Source organism: Camelus bactrianus, chromosome 21 (assembly GCF_048773025.1).
Source record: "Camelus bactrianus isolate YW-2024 breed Bactrian camel chromosome 21, ASM4877302v1, whole genome shotgun sequence".
Lineage (NCBI taxonomy): Eukaryota > Metazoa > Chordata > Mammalia > Artiodactyla > Camelidae > Camelus > Camelus bactrianus.
In genome coordinates this window covers 13668951-13689057 of record NC_133559.1, presented here as the reverse complement: position 1 = coordinate 13689057, position 20107 = coordinate 13668951, and the positions used below count along the sequence as shown (strand labels likewise).

The 20107-nt window shown below is 39.6% G+C and overlaps 1 protein-coding gene across 3 annotated transcripts in view; it reads right to left on the bottom strand.

The window, feature by feature from the left end:
- Nucleotides 1-11737: 11737 nt before the first annotated feature.
- Nucleotides 11738-20107, bottom strand: part of NUF2 (NUF2 component of NDC80 kinetochore complex) — a 28050-nt gene continuing 19680 nt past the window's right edge. For all 3 annotated transcript variants that reach the window (XM_010953791.3, XM_045515846.2, XM_045515847.2), the window contains 4 exons: nt 18870-19010; nt 17685-17860; nt 16614-16749; nt 11738-12094 (listed from right to left, as the gene is read on the bottom strand). In XM_010953791.3, coding sequence (XP_010952093.1) covers nt 11960-12094; nt 16614-16749; nt 17685-17860; nt 18870-19010 — 588 coding nt within the window. In that variant the 3' untranslated portion in view covers nt 11738-11959. The remainder of the gene's footprint in view (nt 12095-16613; nt 16750-17684; nt 17861-18869; nt 19011-20107) is intronic.

The following is a 20107-nucleotide window of genomic DNA, read 5'->3' as shown; positions in this document are numbered from 1 at the left end:
AGCGTTGCATCGAGTACAAAAATGAAGCACTTTACTATATTTCTGTTTTCCTTGAAGAAAGGGATTCTATTTCAGAAATATGCCAGGCGACCTACCACATTGTGAATAATAATGAACGTTCCTGTTCCACTGCCTAACTTCAAAGAGAAAACATTATCAACATAATCAAAACCCTTTCTGAGGCCCTGCATGATGACAAGCTCCCCCACTGCTCTCAGGTAAACAACACTGTGCAGTTTAAAACAGGGAGAGGGCCACCGGCCTCTGTGGAGTGAGGATGTGGTGTGAGATCTTCGAAGGCTGCCACAGAGCAGAAACCTGGTTTTCCCTGAGCCCAGGCTCTCTGAAGGCCGGTGGGATTACCTCCCACCACTGTGTAAATCCCTGTTGCCAAATAATACCAATGAATTTCAAAAATCTGGAGCAAGCAAGTGTAGTGTAGTACATTTTTAAAAATTCAAATGCATTACCATAAAAATGAGCCTCTTCTCTGTCACAGCTTGTAATTCTCTCTGACATGCAATTGACTGATCAGCAGACCTGGGCTCTACAGTGGGAGACTTTTTGCATTCCTCTTTGATCTGATTTCCCCGTATTTAATGGACAATTATAGGCTCTTTAAATCCCAAAAGTTCGGAGACAGCAAATAATTACCAGTAGCAATTTTAGAATAAAGCCAGTCTAAATGAGTGCAGTTAAATTATGCAATACTAAGCAGTGGCGTTTTTTATCTTAAACAAGGACAGCAAACCAAAACCCCAAACAGTCGTTGCACTGCCTCAAATTCCTCCTGACAGCTGCCTGTTAAACTTCTGACCTGTTTGTAAAAATCTGCACGCCATCTACCAAAGGGATACACAGATGATTGCAAACTTCTGTTCTAAGGACATTAAATAAATTATTTCTTTAAGATCGTATGGCAGATCTATAATTAATTAAACCCACCATGATATTACGGCAAAATAATTTAGCTTTTCTAAAAAGGTAAATGTAATTTGCCGATCTGGTATTTGGAAGGATGCTTTGCCCAAAATCAATTCCTTTAGTTTCTAGAGAATAGAAACTAGAGGCAATCTCATTTTAATTATATCTCTTTATTGCTAACAAAGGAATGATTTATGCAATTAAATTAACTGGCTAGAAAATTATTCTCAGCTGGGCTGTCCTAATTCTTTGCTTTCTGAATTGCAGGCTCTTACACTTTCCTGTGTAGATTAATTTTTCTGATATGCAAACAATGCCTCTTGTGTTCGTCTTTTCCTTTTATTTTTAGTTCAAAAGTCCCCTTTTCTTCTTGCCGCGACATGAGTAATATTTGTTGAACTGCTGCGCTTTGACTAGATTTTTTTTTTAACGTTAAAAAGATGAAAAAGATCTTTTCTTTCCAATCTCATTATTCCAGAACAGAGCAAGGTCTGAGGGTTTCTTATCTGTGGTACTTGAACAGCAGCAAAGACATGGAAAAACTGCAAAAATGTCAAAGGCTGCAAAATTTGAAAGTGGTTTAAGCGGTCCCAGGAGTTGTAAATTAGCAAATGCTTTTAGAATCATTTTTCTCCATAGCGTCCCACTGTCCCTTTGCCTCAGCCCCCTGCCCCGGCACCACCCCAGCCCACCCCACCCCAGCCCACATCCATCCTACACCTTCTCTGTCTGCCGCAATTATTTCTTATTAAGCACAACCAGGTAAATAATGCACTATAATATCACGAGCCACAAGTCCACATTTATGGGGTGACCTCTGTGAGCAGAACACGAATGAGGTACCAGGGGAGGCAGGAGGGGAAGGTGGATTATAAAGGAATCCAAAGATATTCGCTCTGTCCTTGAGTGGTTGATGGTCCAGGGGGCAATTTTTGATAAGTATTTTTATGAGGTCAGATCCATTCCTGTACTGATGGATTAAAGATAGAATGATGACGTTATTCAGGGACTACATTTTAATTCAGATTATTTAAAAATATTCCATACATTCTGTTACTCATTCTTTGAAGATAAGATGAGGTGACAGAGGAAAAAGGATGTGGGGAGAGAGGATGGCTGTGCCCCAGGTCTCAGTTGAGTCCCTGGGATCACACCCTGCTACGTGTGGGTCCTTGGCTTCACGCAGGAAGGAATTCAAGAGCGAGCCACAGTTGAGTAAAGGCAGATTTATTTATAGAGACACATACTCCATAGGCAGAGCGCAGGCTGTCTCAGAAGGCCAGAGAAAGGCCATGTGGTGTGGGGTTGGGTGCTCGGCTGAAAGTAAAAGTAGGTACGCATTCTGTAGGCATAGTGCTGTCCGTCTCAGACGGCGAGGGGCTGAGAGGCCACAAGGCACGGGAGTGGGTGTTCAAAGTGAAAGTAGTTACACCCTCCACAGAGCGCGGGCCATCTCATTCAGGAGGGAGAGTGTCCCCCAGGACTAGGGGTTGCCAGTTTTTATGGGCTCATAACTTCACATGCTGACAAATCTGAGGATCTTTCCAACTACTTGGGGAAGGGGCTGGGATTCCCAGGAACTGGGCCACCGCCCACTTCTTGACCTTTTATGGTCAGCCTTGGAACTGTCATGGCACCTGTGGGAGAGCCATTTAGCATGCTACGTGTTACAATGAGTGTATAATGAAGCTCAAGTTCTAGTGGAAGTCAAATCTCCCACCATCTTGGGCCACAAGTTCTTTGGGAATTGAAAATCCCGCCATCTTAGTGTTACTTGCTGTGTCATTCCTTGAATGGCAGTGCCCTGCCCCCTTCCCTCCTGTCTCAGAGTAAAGAGTTGCAAAATACATAGGCTGACCTTGTAAGGAAAGTAACAGAAAAGAGATTAGGTGCACTCTTTCTTTTGAAGCCATAAATATGTGATATAAGCATGCTTCCCAGGGCATCCGCCTTTACCTACTAGACCAGGGTCACAACCTTCCGGATTCCTGATGGGCCAAATAGTAAAATGTATTTGGACCTGTGGGTCATATGGTCTTTGTCACAACTCCTGAACTCCGCCATCACAGCAGGAGAGCAGCCACAGACAATATGTAAGCAGTGAGCCTGCCTGTATTCCAATAAACCTTTATTTACAAAAGCAGAGCATAGGCTGGACTGGCCCATGGGCTCTGGCTTTCCAACCCCCACACTCCCTCTGCCAGCTGCTTTTCACCTTGTCCGAGGGAAATGAGCCTTATCCATTTCAAAAATTAAAACTCAAAATCAAAAAGTGTTGATTGGGTCCCAATAAGGACAAGGCACAGTGCTAGGCCCTCAGTCGCAAATGACACATCGTTTGCCTTCAAGGACCTCACAGTCTCGTAGGTTAAACTTTTTAATGGGCTTGGTGGATGCAGTGGATTTAAAAATTACCATTCAGTGGAAAAAGTGCTCCAATAAAAGTTTATAAAAAACAAAAAGACAACCTATGGACTGGGATAAAATATTTGCAAATGATGCGACTGACAAGGGCTTAATTTCCAGAATATACACACAGCTCGTACAACTTAATAACAACAACAACAACAACAAAACAAACAAACAACCCAACCTAAAAGTTTTTTTAAAATGCTGTGGGGAGGAGAAAGTGAAAGGCAAACCACAAATGGAAGAAGACATTTGCAAAGCATACAGCTGACAACCAGTAGTATCCAGAATGTAAAAACACGTATTGAAGGCAATGAGGAAAACAAATAAATAAATAACCAAATAGAAAAGTGACCTAAATACATGAACAAGTAATTTACCAAAGAGAAAACCTAAATGGTCAATAAATATATGAAAGTATGTTTATCCTCACTGGTAAACAGGGAGATGGAAAGTGGAAACTAAGGCGAGATGTCATTTCACATTCCTGGCATCCGCACACTTCAAGAAGTCTGATTACACTGAGTGGTGATGATGACATGAAATCTCTGGAACACAGAGAAGCTGCTGGTGCTAAGGTAAAATGGAAAACCACTTTGGAGACCTGTAATTCTGTTCTTTGGTATATATGCCAGAGAAATTTCACCACGAGTGCATAAAGAAATATGTAAACAGGTTTTCTTAGTGCATAGCACACGTATAATCACATGAAAAATTTTAAAACGTAGGAAGCCTTCAAAATGTCCTTCAGCAGGAGTATGTGCTGGGGCCATGAAATGAAATATGAGGCAAAAGTGAAAATGAAACAAAACGAGTTACACATATAGATACAGACATAGCTCAGAACTAGAACGCCTACTCGTTCAAGGAATGTGTGAGTGCCTCCCATGCGACAGGCACTGTTCTAGGCGCTATGGATCTGGACAGCACTGAATAAAATGAAGTCATCGCTCAAGTTGTTCCCATTAAGTGAAAAGAGTAAGTTGCAGAAGAGTATACAGTATGCCGTTCAACAGCATGCCTGTGCATTGTTAGGGACGCTTCATCCAGGCAGTATAAGGAAATTCATGGAAATAACAAATTTCAATTTCAGGATAATAGTTACCTGAGAGCCGTGAAGGGGCTTGTCATCCTGCAAAGGGCTTCGATCGTATTGCTGAACGTCTTCTTTTTTCAGTTAGGTGATGGTACATGGATGTTCATTCTTATTCACAGTGTAGTAACCTTATCTACGTCTGAAATGTGATACCTTTCTTAAAGGAAAACAAGAATGTCTTTACACTCAATCGCTGTGTAAAGATTTTGATGATGAGATGTTACAACCAAATTTCTGAAAAAAACAAACTAGGGTCTGTCTGACATTGTGAATGTCCAGAATAGACACAACTAGCTGATGACAAATTAAGCACATTAGAGAGTTTTCATCACGTTGAAAATAGTGCTGGTTACTGTGATTTGGTGGAGAATCAATGAAAATGCAGCATTTCACGTATTGTGTCAGGGTTTCTGGGCTAGGACCCCATGTCTCATGTTAATAATTTCTTAGTAGAAATTCACTTTTAACCAGGAAAAAAAGAGATGGTGACCTTAGGGAAAACAGAAAATGAAAAATAATTTTATCCAGGAGAACAGGGAAAAGTTCTCAGTGGGCACCTATGAGTCTGATCATGATTCCTGGTCCTCTGCCACCGTAGCAGGGCCACCTAACCTCTCACGCCAATGACCTACCTACTTAAAAGACTTTGTGGGGACATGTTTCCTGAGACTGATGGGAGCAGGGCTGCATTGAAGGGACTGTTTACTCTGCAATCACCTTTGGGAGGAAAGCCAACTTTTTCCTGCTCTTGAGAACAGGAGTTGTCTTTCTCACTTGACTTCTTCCAATGTACATACTTATACAGCACCTGATGTAAAGTGGAATTTTAGTCCAAATACCTGTTCAGTTATTGATTAAAGAAGAGACCTAAATTCTGTGAAAGTAAGGGAAGGCCAACCATGGATATGAGTATGGGGCCAAATAGGGCTTCATGTAATACGCATGTTTAGCACGTGTATGAGCCATCCTGGTTTGCGCAGAGCTGAGGGGTTTGCTGGAATGTGGGGCATTCAGTGCTAAAACTGAGGCAGTGAGAGAACTAAAGGAACTCTTCTAAGAAAAATAGAAAATTAATAGGAGAACCTAACAGGGGCCAGCCTATTGTACCTTTGAATACAGGAGGGTTTCTTTATTCATTTTTCACTAAGTATCATTTTGCTTCTATTATATGCTAAATTCTGTAGATTGCAAAATAAATTATGGTCTCTGGCTTGAAAGAACACTGGTACAAAGTTGCCTTGATTGCATCAGGACAAATTCACTTTCCCAGACAAAATGCAACTGATTTCTGAGAAACTTTGAAAAAATATTAATATTTCTGTAACTTTTTTTTCTCCAAATCTAGCCTAAAAGATGGCTTTAAGCATCTCAGTATTTTCCGAAGCCTTTTTCCCTTCCTTAGTGACATACCTGGGAGAGATAAATGTTAGTAGTAAGTAGGTCACAATCATGAATATAGTGTTTTTTTTTCTGGTTAGATTATATTTCTTTCAAATTGTAATAGCTCACCCTAGCACCTGCTGCAGCCATTTTTGTCACCTCTATTTCTTGGGTTTTACCAGTAATAGCCATCTAAAAACAGTGCTAAGTAACTGACATTTATTTTTGGATTTAATCCTTACAACAACTTTGTGACGTAAAGACGACTATAATCCCTAATTTAAAAATGAGGAACCCAAGGCTCAGGGCCATTCTGTAAGATGCCCCAGTTCACACAGCTGGTAAGTTGCAAACACGGAGTTTGAAGTTTTCTCCAAAACCCACATTCTTCGCCACTGCACTCAATGCCTCACCCTAACCATGGCTAACGCAAGGTAAATTGCTTGACCCCGCGTCTGTGTGCTGCGCCGAGCACTTTACATGAACCGTCTCTGCCTTGAAGCGTGAAGAACTCAGTGATGTGAAGGTGGAATCAATGACAAGAGGCGGGGAGGGCTATCCACTTTGGTATTCAAAGTGTGGTCGTGGTCCAGCAGCATCAGTCTCCCCGAGGAGCTTTGTAGAAATGTTGGGTCTCAGGTCCCACCCAGAGCAGCCGAATGAGACTTTGTATTTTGACAAGATCTCTAGGTGACTGGTAAGCACACCCGCATGCTTCACTGCTGTACAAGACCTGCGGAAAAGCCTCGTCCCTGGTCTGGGTGGACTTCTCCACGGGGATGGTTCTCAGTGGTTCTCTAAGTGGGATCCCTGAACCAGCAGCATCTGCCTCATCTGGGAACTTGATTGAAATGAACATTCTGGATGCAAAACTCTGTGGCAGGAATCTGCCTTAACCCTCCATGTGATGCTGACCAGCCCTGAGGTTTGAGAACCCTTCTTTGAACGCAGAACAGCCCTTACACCTATGCTCAGCCTGGAAAGAGGAGTCAGCAGTGACACCCTGTGGAGCCAAAGGGAAGCTTGCACGTTTTCTCTGAGTATCTGCTCCCCACCCCACCCCCCCAGCTTGGTAAGATAAAACCATCATGATCTATGTTCTTTGCACTAAAAATACGAAGCTGATTTCTTTCCCTGTAAGCTATTTGCTTTACAATCCTGTGCTCATTTTGGTCAAGCAGACTAGACTCTCTGATTCAGCAAACATTTATTCATTCATCACCAAGTAGGTGTAAAGGACTGCAAATAGACGTAGTCAGGAAACAGAAAGTAGATCACATTGGTCCCTGGGGCAATCTGCTAACAGCTGTATTTGTAACAGCACCAGCTACCATTCGGGTATTTGCTGTGTGGCGGGAACCGTGCTGTTTTCCAAAACTCACTCAATCCTTATGTGAGCTAAAGATGTATTTATTATTCCCATTTTATAAGAAGAAATGTAAATGCTGATCCTAAAGTTTATGCTCTTAATCACACAACAGAGCTCCTTAAAGTGATCTCCAAGGATTATTGTCCTTAGAGGCACTTGGTGTGCTTGTCTCAAGTGTAGATTCCCAGAGACCCACCAAATTAAGGCATGTTTAACAAGTGCCTCAGGCGAATCTTACACGCACTACAGATTGAGAACAGTTGTACTACCCTGCGTTGCCTCCCTCAAAATATTGTCCTTCAGAGTATTGTGGCTCTTACCCTAAAATGGGTTAACATCAAAGATTTGTAAAGCAGTGGCAGAGAGATGATTCGATTTGCATTCTAGGGATTTCTATGTAGTGGCAGTATAAATGGATTAGAGGACGGTGACATTACTGACTTTGTCATCTTATCGGAAGGAAAAAAATGTCACACCGAGATATCAATGCTGGGTGATGGTCTAGATTCATTTCCTAAGTGACTTGCTCATTGTTGTATGGGTACCTCAAATTCTTGCCCCGGGAAAGGTCAGTTTTAAGAGTTGCATGGAATCTGAGTTGGAAATCCTGAACCAAGTACTAGGAGAATAACTGAGGATAAAATAATCTCAAAAGGAGAATAAAGTGGTGTCAGAATTGGAGCTTTGGCATGAGTCATTCTTTAGCTAACTTTAAAAAATAATTTTAAAATAGTATTTAGAACCTATTTAGACTCTAAATAGATTGTCTCTAAGTTCTTTCTGACCCTTTTTTTGAATTGTTACTATCACTTTAAAAATGTTCAGCTTTGATGTTTCAGATCTCAGACTGGAGTTATTCTGGTGTTGGTTATGCAAGTTGTGTTATGCCCCCTGGTGGCAATATGGAGAGGAAGATGAGAAGCGTACTTCAATCAGAGGGAGAGTGCCGACTTAATTGAAATAGGTGGCAGGCCCTGAATTTGAAATGGAATTTCATATAAAAGTTTTCTGGTCTTACTAAAAATAGGAAACATCCTGTTAAACTAAAATCAGACGTATTAACTTCAGCCTGCAAGGTGCATATTTCAATTTCCCTTGCTTTGTCATAAAATGGATTAGCTCCTTGAAATATGTCAGTTGAACCTGAAATTAAATATTTGCTCTACATATAGCTAATAAGTAAGTAGCTGGACTCAGAAAAGATAATTTTTTTAGAAAGATAATTAAAAAAGAAGTCTGCCGGTACACAGAATTTCCTTCAAGATCAGGCCTTGGGAACTGTCACACATACATGATGTTACTGTCTCCTTTCAGAGCATTAACTTCCCTCTATTAATAAACTTTTAAAAGTTTCATAGCCCAAAGAGTTATTTTCAAGAAGGCGTTAGATTTGCCCTCCAATCAAAACAGCAAATATAGGTTTTAATGGGGATTATACTGAAAGCTTGATGAAGGCTTTTGATTTGGGGGAAAAAAAGATGAGAGCAAAGATATTGAATGACTAGATACTAAACATCTGTTGATGTTTGCTGCAAAAAAAAAAAAAAAATCATGAAATGTAACTGTTTCTTCCCGGATTAAGATCAACTTGGCTAAGGGGGGAAAAATGGCTATTCCTTAAATAAACACAGTAAGTGGCTGCCAGGTGCCTGGCCCTGTGCTGTACTATTAGTACCAAAAAAGAGATATAGTCACTGGCTTTAAGAGACATTAAGTCTAGCAGAGTGGAGGATGTGTAAAAAAAAAAAAAAAAGACAGTATAATGATAAAAACTGCAGTGAAATTATAGTGAAAGTAGTAACATAAAAAAAGGAAAACCTGATGTTTAGAAAGGTATTACAGCTATAATTTGGGTGGAGACTTGAAAAATGAGTATTTTCTAGTTGAACATACAAAAAAAAACCCCATAAAGTAAGGGAAGAAACATGCCAACACATGGAAGCATGAGGTGTAACAAACTGAAATAGTTCAGTATTGCTCGAGGATAAAGTGGGAACTGGCAAGAGAAAAGGCTTGAGAGTCTTGGGTATACAGGGTCTTGAAACTCACACAAATTTATTCTATAAGTGACAGGTCCCAAGACTTTCCTAGTTCACAAAGCCCTTAGTGTATCAGAAATTCTTTTACCATGCCCCTTGGCCTAAAAAAGAAAAAAAAAAAAAAATCCAACCTCAAAACACTTAGCAGTTCCATTATCAAGTAGTTAGGTTCAAACAACTTAATGGGCACTTATGCCCTAATTATGTGTACTAAAGAAAAATAACAGAATATTTTTTATCTGCTTTTAAATAGCCAACTATTAATTGAACGTGTATGCCTATTGGGCACTGTACAAATTCTCAAACCTTGGAATCGGATTGGACATCACCACCCTCATTTCCTCTTCCATCGTGATCTTCATGATACATGCTTAGTATCACAGCAAACATCAAAAACCCAGCTTCATGAAGACATGTCAATGAAAGGGATGTCGCATGATGTTAACACTGAAACTGTGAACTACCTTGAGCTACAGGTTGCAGCAGTGCCCAGTAGAGAGCAACTTCCACTGTCTCCTTTTCAAATTTAAAATATCCCATGGTTTCCCTGTGAGTTCAATATGGTACCCAAGCAGTACAATTTGAAAATCTAAAAATCTTTGTATAAATTACTGACATAATCTAATTTGCATGTTTAGAATACCCTGATGCCTTTGTAGATGGGTTAGAGACTGGAAGCCTGGTAAAAGATTATTGCAAGGTCAGCAGGTGAGAAATGACGATGATGTAAATTGCAACAAGGGCAAAGGTAGGAGAGGAGGAAGATCTGGGTACATCAGTGCAGTTCTTCCTAACTAAGTGGATATAAAGGAGTGAGTTGTGGTGGCGTAAGAGGGAAGAGGATGAGTTCCTTTTCCAACGTGAGCAACAGTGTAGCTAGTGATCCTCTTTAGTATAACAGGTTTTTAAGTACTTTGTTATCATATTTGAATCTAATTGGTTTCGCTTGCAATCCTGTATTTTATTTCATGCATGAAAGATATCATTCTGAAAAGATCCATTAGGCTGCACCAGAATTCCAAAAAGTTTAAAAACATCTAGTCATCCCTCGGTATCTGCAGGGGACTGGTTCTAGGGCCCAGCCGAGATTTTGTCTGCTTAGTGCCATAGATGGTCCTCTGAAGCTGCAGTCCACATCTAGATTCAACCAGCTGTGGACCACGGAGGACCACTGAAACAAATCTGTGCCTAAGTGGACCCGCGAAGTTCAAAGCAGTGTTGTTCAAAGGTAAACCGTACTGGCTATTGGGTACCCAAGGTCTGAAATTCAGGAGATACATGACAAATAAAATTAAACGTATATAATGCAGTAAAAGAGGCATGGATGTTTAATTTGTGATTGAAGTAATGGGTGTAGAGAAAAGTTTCTGAGGGGCACAGAAGTTGAAAAGAGGAGGAGCATCAAAGGCAGAAGACTAGAGAACACAGATACCTCAAAGAATGGAGAACAAGGCCCTTGTGGGAAAGCATTAAAAGGAATAGACAGAGAATTAAGAGAACCAAGACAGTGGTGCTACTGAGACAAAGGGGGAAAAGTCCTGAACAGGAGACCGTAAGGAAGATAAAGATTAAAATGTGTCCAGGGAATTCTGGTAACTAGCAGTGTGATCTTACAAAGTTCAGTGACTAGTATGGCTAAAAACAACAATGTCATGATGGGCCGGGAATGAAGTATAGATTAGGTTTTCTAGAACTTTGGTTGTGGGGAAAAAAAGAGCTGTAGCTAAAGGTGGAGATAGGTCCAGGAAGAGTTACAATGTTTTTAAATAAAAAATGAGGGAGATATGGTCATCCTTACACCTGTTACCTAACCCCATAAACAGACCTTTCTATGAATTAAAATTCTGAGTATTTTTTAAAAAAGCAAGAAAGGGACAGGGCAATGGCTGGAACTTGTGCCCTGACTAGTCCCCTCTGGTCACCTAGACCTTCCCACTCCCCCCACCCCAGGACCTTTCCTCTCCCTGAAAGCCTGGTCTCTACCTGCAGTAATAGTTTGGTTTATTTCTGACCAAGAGAAAAGCACCAGGAACTCTAAGCACTAATTCTTAGTATGTATTGTCTACCATGGCACCGTTCTAAGAGGTTTGCACGCTTTAACTAATTTCCCTCATAAAAACGCATGGCAGCAGTGAAGAACTGGAGTACAATGCGCTCTCTCTCCTCCAAATAGTCACGTTAGACAGCGCGGTACCGGAGAAGGAGTCCCGATCTCAGGATCCTACAGAGCTCAGTTCAAATTGTGGCTCAACTGCTTACTCAATCAGGACCTGCGCTGTTCCGTCACCTATAAAGCAGTTATAAACATGTCTGCCTAGAGTTGCCTGAGTGAAGATCAAACGAGATCCCAGCCTCGATGCTCAGTGCATGGTCAGGGCTCAGTAATGCTGCACCTCGGCACGTCAGCAAAGAAAGCAGCAACGGCCATGACAACGACCGAAGAATTATGTAATTCAACTGTAATTCTTTCTGTCTCACTCCAACCACTACTGACAACGAGGAGCAGAAAAGAGACGTGAATAGCTGCACAAGTTATTTTAATTTTAAGTTCATAAAAGTACACAGAAGTACATTACATGCATCATCCTACAAAACGATAACCTACGAGAGTACATAAAACTGACTGAGCAACATTATGTGGTACTTTTGATACTTCCAGTAACTTCAACTTAACTATTCCCTTTCCAAATATAAAATTAACAATCGGCAAGCTATTTACAAAAAGATGTGCAATTCTGTTAATCAGGTTGACATTCTGAACATCTTCTTCTTCAGCTCAGCTGTTTTCTCATCTATTTTAGCACAACAGTCCTCTGTTGCCTTTTCAATGCCTTCATGGTACTTCTCCAAAGCAGCTTTCAAGCTGAGAAATATTTCCTAAGTGGAAAATGAAATAGAGTTGCAAGTATTCCAATAGTCTCATTCATATTTATTACTAATATTTTAAAACCTAGACAATCTTATGCATATGTGCACACATATGTGTGCTTACTCTTATTAAATATTCATTCTGTAAGCTGTATGGATGCACCAAAAGGTCAGCTGCTTAGAAAGAACAAAGCAGAGATATTAACAATGACTTGGATTCCAAGACGTTAAGAACATATTTTTAATTATCAAAGACAAATTTTTACTTTGGAGCTTTTAATGTTTACCAGGCAAATAAGCAGCTATCACCTCTGTATTTGACCCTGATTGTCATTTAAATGATACATAAACAGATTTAATAAGTAATCTATAGGACTGAAAAATATACTAATACCTTTTAAAGCTGTTTTAATAAACTGATAAGGCAGTTCTACTATAAGTAAAAGTTTTCACATAAACCTAATGGATGTGTTAAGAATTAATAAAAAATACAGAACAATATTTATAGATTGAATAAAATAATAAAAGAAACCAATTAGTCTGCGTACATTGTCTTCTATTTCATATTTATCAAATACAACTTTTGATCTGTTTATTATTTTTTCCTTAAATAAAATAATTCTCAAACCTTGGTGCAAGAAAAAGTGGTATTTGGAAAGATTATAAGAAGTGTTTCACCACTGAAATAAAACAGCAGGCCTTTTCCAATGGGAGGAGAAAGCAGTAAATGGGTATAATGGGCACAAATGTTCTCAATCTTAAGTGTTGCTCCCATTAAGTTTTTCTTAAACCTATAGTTTGGCTACTACTTATCTTAGTTTAAATTCTAATGTAGATACTTCTGATCTGGAGCAAATTACACGGATTATAATTTAATATGGTATGAATTCAAAATGTTCCCCAAAAGAACACTGTTTGCAGAGACTGCCATCTATGCAGGTTTGAGAACTGTTGCTCTGGGTTAAGTGAATAAAAATAGATGCTTAAGGCTAAACACTTTCCCCAAATCCAAACACAGATCACTATTAAACCCTAATACAAAAACAGAAGATCTAATCAGGCATCAGATTACTACAGCTATGATGGAACACGAATCATTAGGAAAATAAACCAAAAGTTTTTGATATTTTATTTCTTAAATCTTGTAGGAAAAGTAAGGTGAACTGGTTGCTAGCTTATATAAACACCATTTTCAAAAAAAAATCAGCACATTCAGCAGCTACAGATCAATTTAATTTCCTAGGTCTATGGGGATATATATTTATTTATACTAAAAAAGAAAGCTGAATAAATTTGTTAGAAAGACATTACTTGTGACAAACTATTAAAATGAAGTGTGGCTAAATAAAGATACACGATCTATAAATATCTGAATCAACCATTTCAACATACTCAGAGGAACAGTCTTCTCCTGAGAACAGCCACATTCTCAAGGAGGGACCCGATCCTGCAGACAGAACCGTGACGAATGAATGGAACACTGGAGCCCAGTCCCAGTGGCGCAGCCAGAGGCAAATGCGTGGAGTTCTAAGCCAACCTCACAGGACGTTAGTAGTGATAAGTCACAGCCCTCACAAAAGCTACACACTTCACTTTCCAACTAAACTGTGCCTCCAAGTGGAACTTTATATTAATTCACATAATAAATAAGTTTTACTGTGACGGCTTCACAGAAGTTAAGTATTTTTAAACTCAAACTCTAGTTCTGTGGTGTCTAATATGACAACCACTAGGGACGTGTGATTATTTAAACCTACATTTACGTAGCCACGTGTTCCTCAGGTGTGCCAGTCATACTTCAAGCGCTCAGCAGCTCCATGCCCCTACTGGCCACTGCACCGAGCAGCACAGGGCACTTCCAGCAGTGAGTCCCACTGGACAGCACTGGTCTAGTAATTACCTCACTTTTCAAATCAGAGAAATTTAGGATTACATAATATCCGCGGAGTTTTATGGCCAGTGTAGCCATTTGTCCCCCAAGTATGTATTAATTCATCAACCAATATATTACCAAGCACCTTCTACAAGTAGCGCCGTAAACAGTGCAACAGCACAATGGACATGCAATTACGCTTTCTACCCTAAGGAGACATACGACTGATACAAGAGTGGATACTGAGCCCCTGAAATGTGACTAGTACTAACAAGGAATTAAATTTTAAACTGTATTTCATTTTTCATTAATCTAAATGGAATGTAAATAGTCACATGCTGCTAGAAGCTACCCCACTGGACAGCACCAATCAGAATAGACTACAAATGCGATAGTATTTCAGGAGAGAAATCAAGGAGACCTGAAAGGAGCCAGAGAAAGTTATGTGGAGAATACACTTTCCATTCAACCTCAGACACAAAACTGTACAGATCCTAGAAGGCAGGGATCAGGACTTCCTTGTTCACACGCACTCCCTGAGTCAGACACAATGGTTGGCACCTAGTAGGTGCACAGACCGTTTGTTGAATGACTGGCCAAATGAAGTAATAAAATTAATAACTGCAGGAAAACAGGGAGCTCCTGTTTTAAACAGGAAAGTGTATTAATAAAAGTGATATTACAAAGAATGGCTGGAAAACGAGGGCCAATTAACCTGAACGAGAAGATTGGAAGAATCTATGATATTTATCCTCAAATGTCTTAAGTAGAAGTGTTCTTAGGTAGAAGAGGGCACAGATTTGTCCCAGAGAGAAGACCCTGGCTCACTAGAGCGCAGCAGTGGACAGTTTTAAACTCAGTATAAGAAGTGACATTTTAGTAACTAATGCTGTCCTAGGAGGACAGCTTGAGCAGTGATGAGCTCTGTAACACTAAAGACAACGAAGCAGAACACACCGGTGGTTCTCAACAGCTGCGTGAGACACTGAGGCTCACTGGCCCCACTGCTGGGAATTCTAACTCAATACATTTGGGTGGGGGTTTCTTCACTTTCAAATTCCCTGTGGAAGTCTAACACACAGCTAGCTTGAAGAAACGCAAATGCTAGATGGCTTCCCAACTTTATAGATGTTTACAGAAAGTGTACTACAGATAAGGCCCCATTCCAGGCCTGGTTTGACATGATATACTAAGGTGAAAAGTGCCTGACTGCTGTGGTTGAGAAATTTAAAATGTTACTGGTGAGATGCACAAAACTAAAAGGAATTTCAAGCAGGCGTGGGCACCTTATGGGCTCATTAACTGTATCTGACCATGTGATAACAAATGTTTGTTCATTTGATTTGGTTAAGAAGTAGGATTAAATATCTCCTAAGGTCTTTCTAATCCCCACTCTAGAGAGAAACCGAGGGCCAAGGGCTGAGTCTATATACAGTGAAGGGGCAGAAAAAAGAAAAGTAGTTGGAATGTAGAAAGAAAAGGAGGAGTAGCAAAAATCAGGGCAGTGTACTGGGCAGACCATGGGAGGGAAACCCAATCATTTTCTCTTCACTTTTCTCTCTTCCATTCCTTCCTTCTGTCCTACCTTTTAAAGTAGCCTTGAGACAGTCTTCGGTATGCATGCACACACGTACACATACTTGTGCTAACAACCTAATCTTTCAGGGGATAACAGTTCCTGAGAACAGGTACAGGGGTTGCCCACTGTGGTTCTTTTAGTATCAGGAATCCTTGCAAATTAGGTGTGGATGGTAGAAGGTAGTAACAGCAGTGTTTAAATATTTTTCAGATATCAGAGGTCTAGGAAATCTTGACTAAGATATCAATGTAGGTAAGGTGAAGAAGAATGAGGGGAAAAAAAAGAGGCCAAAGGATTTTACATGATAAAGGGTTGTTTTTAGTGACTTCAGGTAGAGCAGCTTGGGACAATCTTGAGGATATTGGACAAACTTAAGAAGTTAAAAAAAAGAATGAGATGTAATAGAAGTACCAGGAATAGACTATTTCTTTGGGTCACTGGCAGTCAAAAAAAAAAAAGAAAACAGGTAAGCATTTTATGTTTGCACTGGACATTTTGGAAGATAAAAATGTAGAAGACAAGATGCCTGTCCTCATTAAATTTCAGACAATATGAGACAATAATATAAACACACTTGAAACAAGCAAAGTAACTTTAGGTAATTATGATAAAGTCATCATTAAAGTCTCAAAATACAGAGATAGATCTAAGCTATTTTATTTCAGGTAACAAAGCAAATACATTTAACACTGATGTTATAGTAAATACTTTTGAGATTGCTTTATCAGGAAAAGAAGATGCAGAAATTTTTTAGAAGATATTACTTAAAATCACCATCCTAAAGTAACTAAAAGTTCAGAACTTTTATGGAGCACTTACTCTTATTGCAAAGCACAATTCTAGGTGCTAACAGGGAAAAAAGGCAAGAAAGAAAAAAAGGTATGAAGGAGACATACATGCAAGCTATTCCAGGGTAATGGAAAAGATGCTACAAATGGAAATAAAAGCAACAGACCCAAGGGGCCAATTTCTACTCCGCGGAGAACTGACAAAAATCTTCAAAACGAGGGTGATATAATTTACATTTTAAACTCATGAGATTATCTGAAATTAAGTTCTTATGAACATATACTCACCTGGGACTTCAGTTTCTCCCTTTCAGCCGCATCTTTTAGTTGTTGAATTCCAAATTTAATTTTTTGGATTTCTTGATTAATTGTGGTTACTCGCTCATAGACAGCACCTCTTTTCTCTTGAACTTTATTGCAATCTCTAAAGGAAAATAGAGACGGCTAAATTGTAACTCCTCTTAAGCATCTAAAAAGCCAAACGTTTAACTCTAATTTTGAGTGTGACTCTGTATATTTGATTGACACACCTAAAATTCTTCTCAAGATATGAAAGCAAACAGATGAAAACCCCAGGGTGGCCCTGTACTCATGCCACGGCACACAGTGCGCTCTTACACACAGAAGCTGTTATTTAAAATGAAGGTCTTAAGTCACATCTCCCCAGTTGTGCTCACCCATGTACTGCTGGCAGCGTGAATCAGCACAACTTTGCTGCAAGGCAGCCTGGCAACAAGTTAAAACCCTCGGTTCTGCCCTTTTTCTTTATCTGCACGAGGAAGAGCAAAGGAAATCTTCAGGCGAGCCCCTAGGCTGAAACAGTGACATCTCATAGACCCGCCTGGGGCATTTATTCTAAAAACACATTCTTAGAAATGATGGGAAGAAGACTCTGCCAAGGAAATGCCCCAACATAGTGGCCAAAAACGACAACAACAACAACAACAAAATGCTTAGCAAAGTATGACTTCCTACCTTAATAAAAAAATAAGACTTTTTCTCAGACTATCCTATAATGTTACAGAGCTAGACAGTAAGAAGAACCGGCTGATTCGTTCTAATACAGCTCAGGCCACTGTCTCTACAGTACACTGAAATAAGCAGTAGCGCCAGAACCCTTCTGAAGAATTATGCGAAGGAATTAGAGTGGTATCTGGAAAAGAAACAAAACTCGTACCTAAAACACCTCTAAGCCTAGACGTAGCAGCATGATAAGATTCATGGTTAACTCATCCATTTTAGTCACCTAAAGGCGGAATAGCTTTTTGACATCATAGGAGATTTGGAATCTTAGGGGGAAAAATGTATTAGGTTTTCCTAATTACTTTCCAATGCATCAAGTTGAAAATAAGTTCATACTCGATCACTGTGCGTTTGTACTGCTTGACATCCTCATGCTTCTTGTTTATTCTGAACTGCGCTGTGGCAAGTTTCTCCTTCTTCACAATCATCAGTCTTTTAAAGGAATTTTCTTCAGTCTTCAATTTCTTCAGTTCTGACTCATCACTCTCAATTTGGTCCTCCAGGTTCAGGCTCTATATTTTAAGAGACGTATTTAAAGTCAATACAACCAATTAGGATTTATAAACAAAATGAAGGACTATTTTCGAAGGTGAGCTATATATAATAAAACACAATTTTAAAATGCGATACAACTGTTTAAACGCTGAAAGCCCAGAACAAGAATGCAGACTGAACAGAAGAGATGTCAGGAAGGCACTAGGGATCCTGAGAAAGAACCTGACACCTGGAGAGGTGTTTCTATCACGGCATTTTACCAGCAAGGATTGGAATGGAGGGACATATTAGTAAGATCAGCCAACAGGCTACATTGAGGGGGTGTGGGTCTGAGCTAAGGCAGTAGGAATGAAGAGAAAAGGGGAGACCCCAGATGCAATTAAAAGCAGTGGATCTCAGTCTTTTTTTGCTGACTCTTGATGGCAGTTGAGGGGAGTATGTAGGTGGGGACGAACAGCTCAGGCGATCTCACCTTCTAACCCTCTCTTTCCTCAAAAAAGAAATTTTACCAAATGCTATGTTAGTGATCCCGGGGACAGTCTGGATTAGGATGATAGAGTTAAGAAGTGAAAAGGATTTCCAAGTCTCTAGCCTGAGAGACTCAAAGCCGTCGGCATTAGCTCTCCATCATCATTCAGGGCAGATCGGTGCCATAAACTTTACGTCTCTTTAGAGATCCCGGCTACAGTGCGAGGCAGTACGTTGGGACTTGCTGCTCACTGACTAGAAGATCACTGCCAACTGTTAGAACAAGTTCAAAATTTCATGACTTTTCCCCACAATTTACATGGCAATATGCTATGTTAATTAATTTATTACTCTTTCCATCTGAACGTTAAAATGGGTCTGCTACTGCAATGTTTAAAAAGAGCAGCGCTTTATTTCTGAGCATACACGGTGCCGCATCTATTACGCTGCAGATCCTGCTTTTCTGTAGGAAAACAGCAACAGAAAGTAAAAGCAAACCCAAGGGACTACAGCAAACTGTTACACAGTAAAGACATAAAAATTCCACATAGTACAAACCTCCTTTAAGATACTGGTTAACTTTTCCCTATTGTCTGCAAGGTCCTGTATTTTCTTTTGATATAACTGCACCTCCAGCTGACAAGAAGGCAGGCAGTCAACAGAGTCTCGATAGATTTCATACTTTTCCATCACTTCTTGCTTTGAAAGAAAAAGAAAAACACGGAAACCACTTCGACACTCATCTTTATGAAACTGCAGCATGTCAATTTGTTTGCTCTTAAACAATTTCTGTACTCAATACTGAAAGCTTAAGAGCAGGGAACAATTAAGTTTCTAGGTCAGTAACAAAGCAGTATTACTGTCGTGTGTCTGAGCACATTTAATTATGCTTCCTAATTGCCAAATATCCTTGAACAAAGAAGAAGAACTGCCATAATTTTTCTAAACCATTCACTGAAGTACCCTCCGAAGGTTATTCATGACGATTTTAAAGGAGTTCATTTCTCCTAATGCTGAAAACGACTCCTGATCACTCCTGGGCAATTACATTACCAATTATAATCTTCCTATTCATTTGTCTAGTAACTATTATTATATCACTATTACTACAGCTAATTCTTTCAAAGAGATGAATTCTTCTAAAATTAGGAAATGAACATATGTTAACCATAAGCACTGCATAATACAAAGGTTTCTTTCCTTTCCCCAGTAGCCTACCCCTCCTCCCACCTTATTAACTAGTTGGATTTTGTCTTCAGTGAAATGCTTAATCATATTATTGCTCATTTGTCCATTGAGTTGTCTTTTTCTCACTAATTTGTAAAGACTATTTTGCATTTTTGCACGTCATGGATATAATCCCTTTATCTGTCATATGCACTACATGCACAGGTCTACTTCTTGCTATAGCTTTTGGGTTTCCAATCTTAATTTTAAAATTCTATCCCATCCAAGATAATATAAATGTTCTCCTAAAATTTCTAAACTTGTTTCATTTTTAATCCAATTAAAATTCATTTTTGTAAATGCTACAAGGTGTAGACTCAACTCCCTTTTCTTCTAGATGAACAGCCAGTTGAACCAGAATTGTTTATTATTTCGGAACTCTCATTTCTGTTCTAGTAATCCTTGTCTATTCTGTGATAATTCCTGATCATCAGGAATGACCTAAATAACAAATCCAGAGACAAACCAGAAATGTTTTTTTTTTAATTACTGGTTTAAAAACCTCCTCATAAAGGATGCTAAATTGTCTACCCACTTCTACTTCCGTCCCACCCTACCACAACCCATCT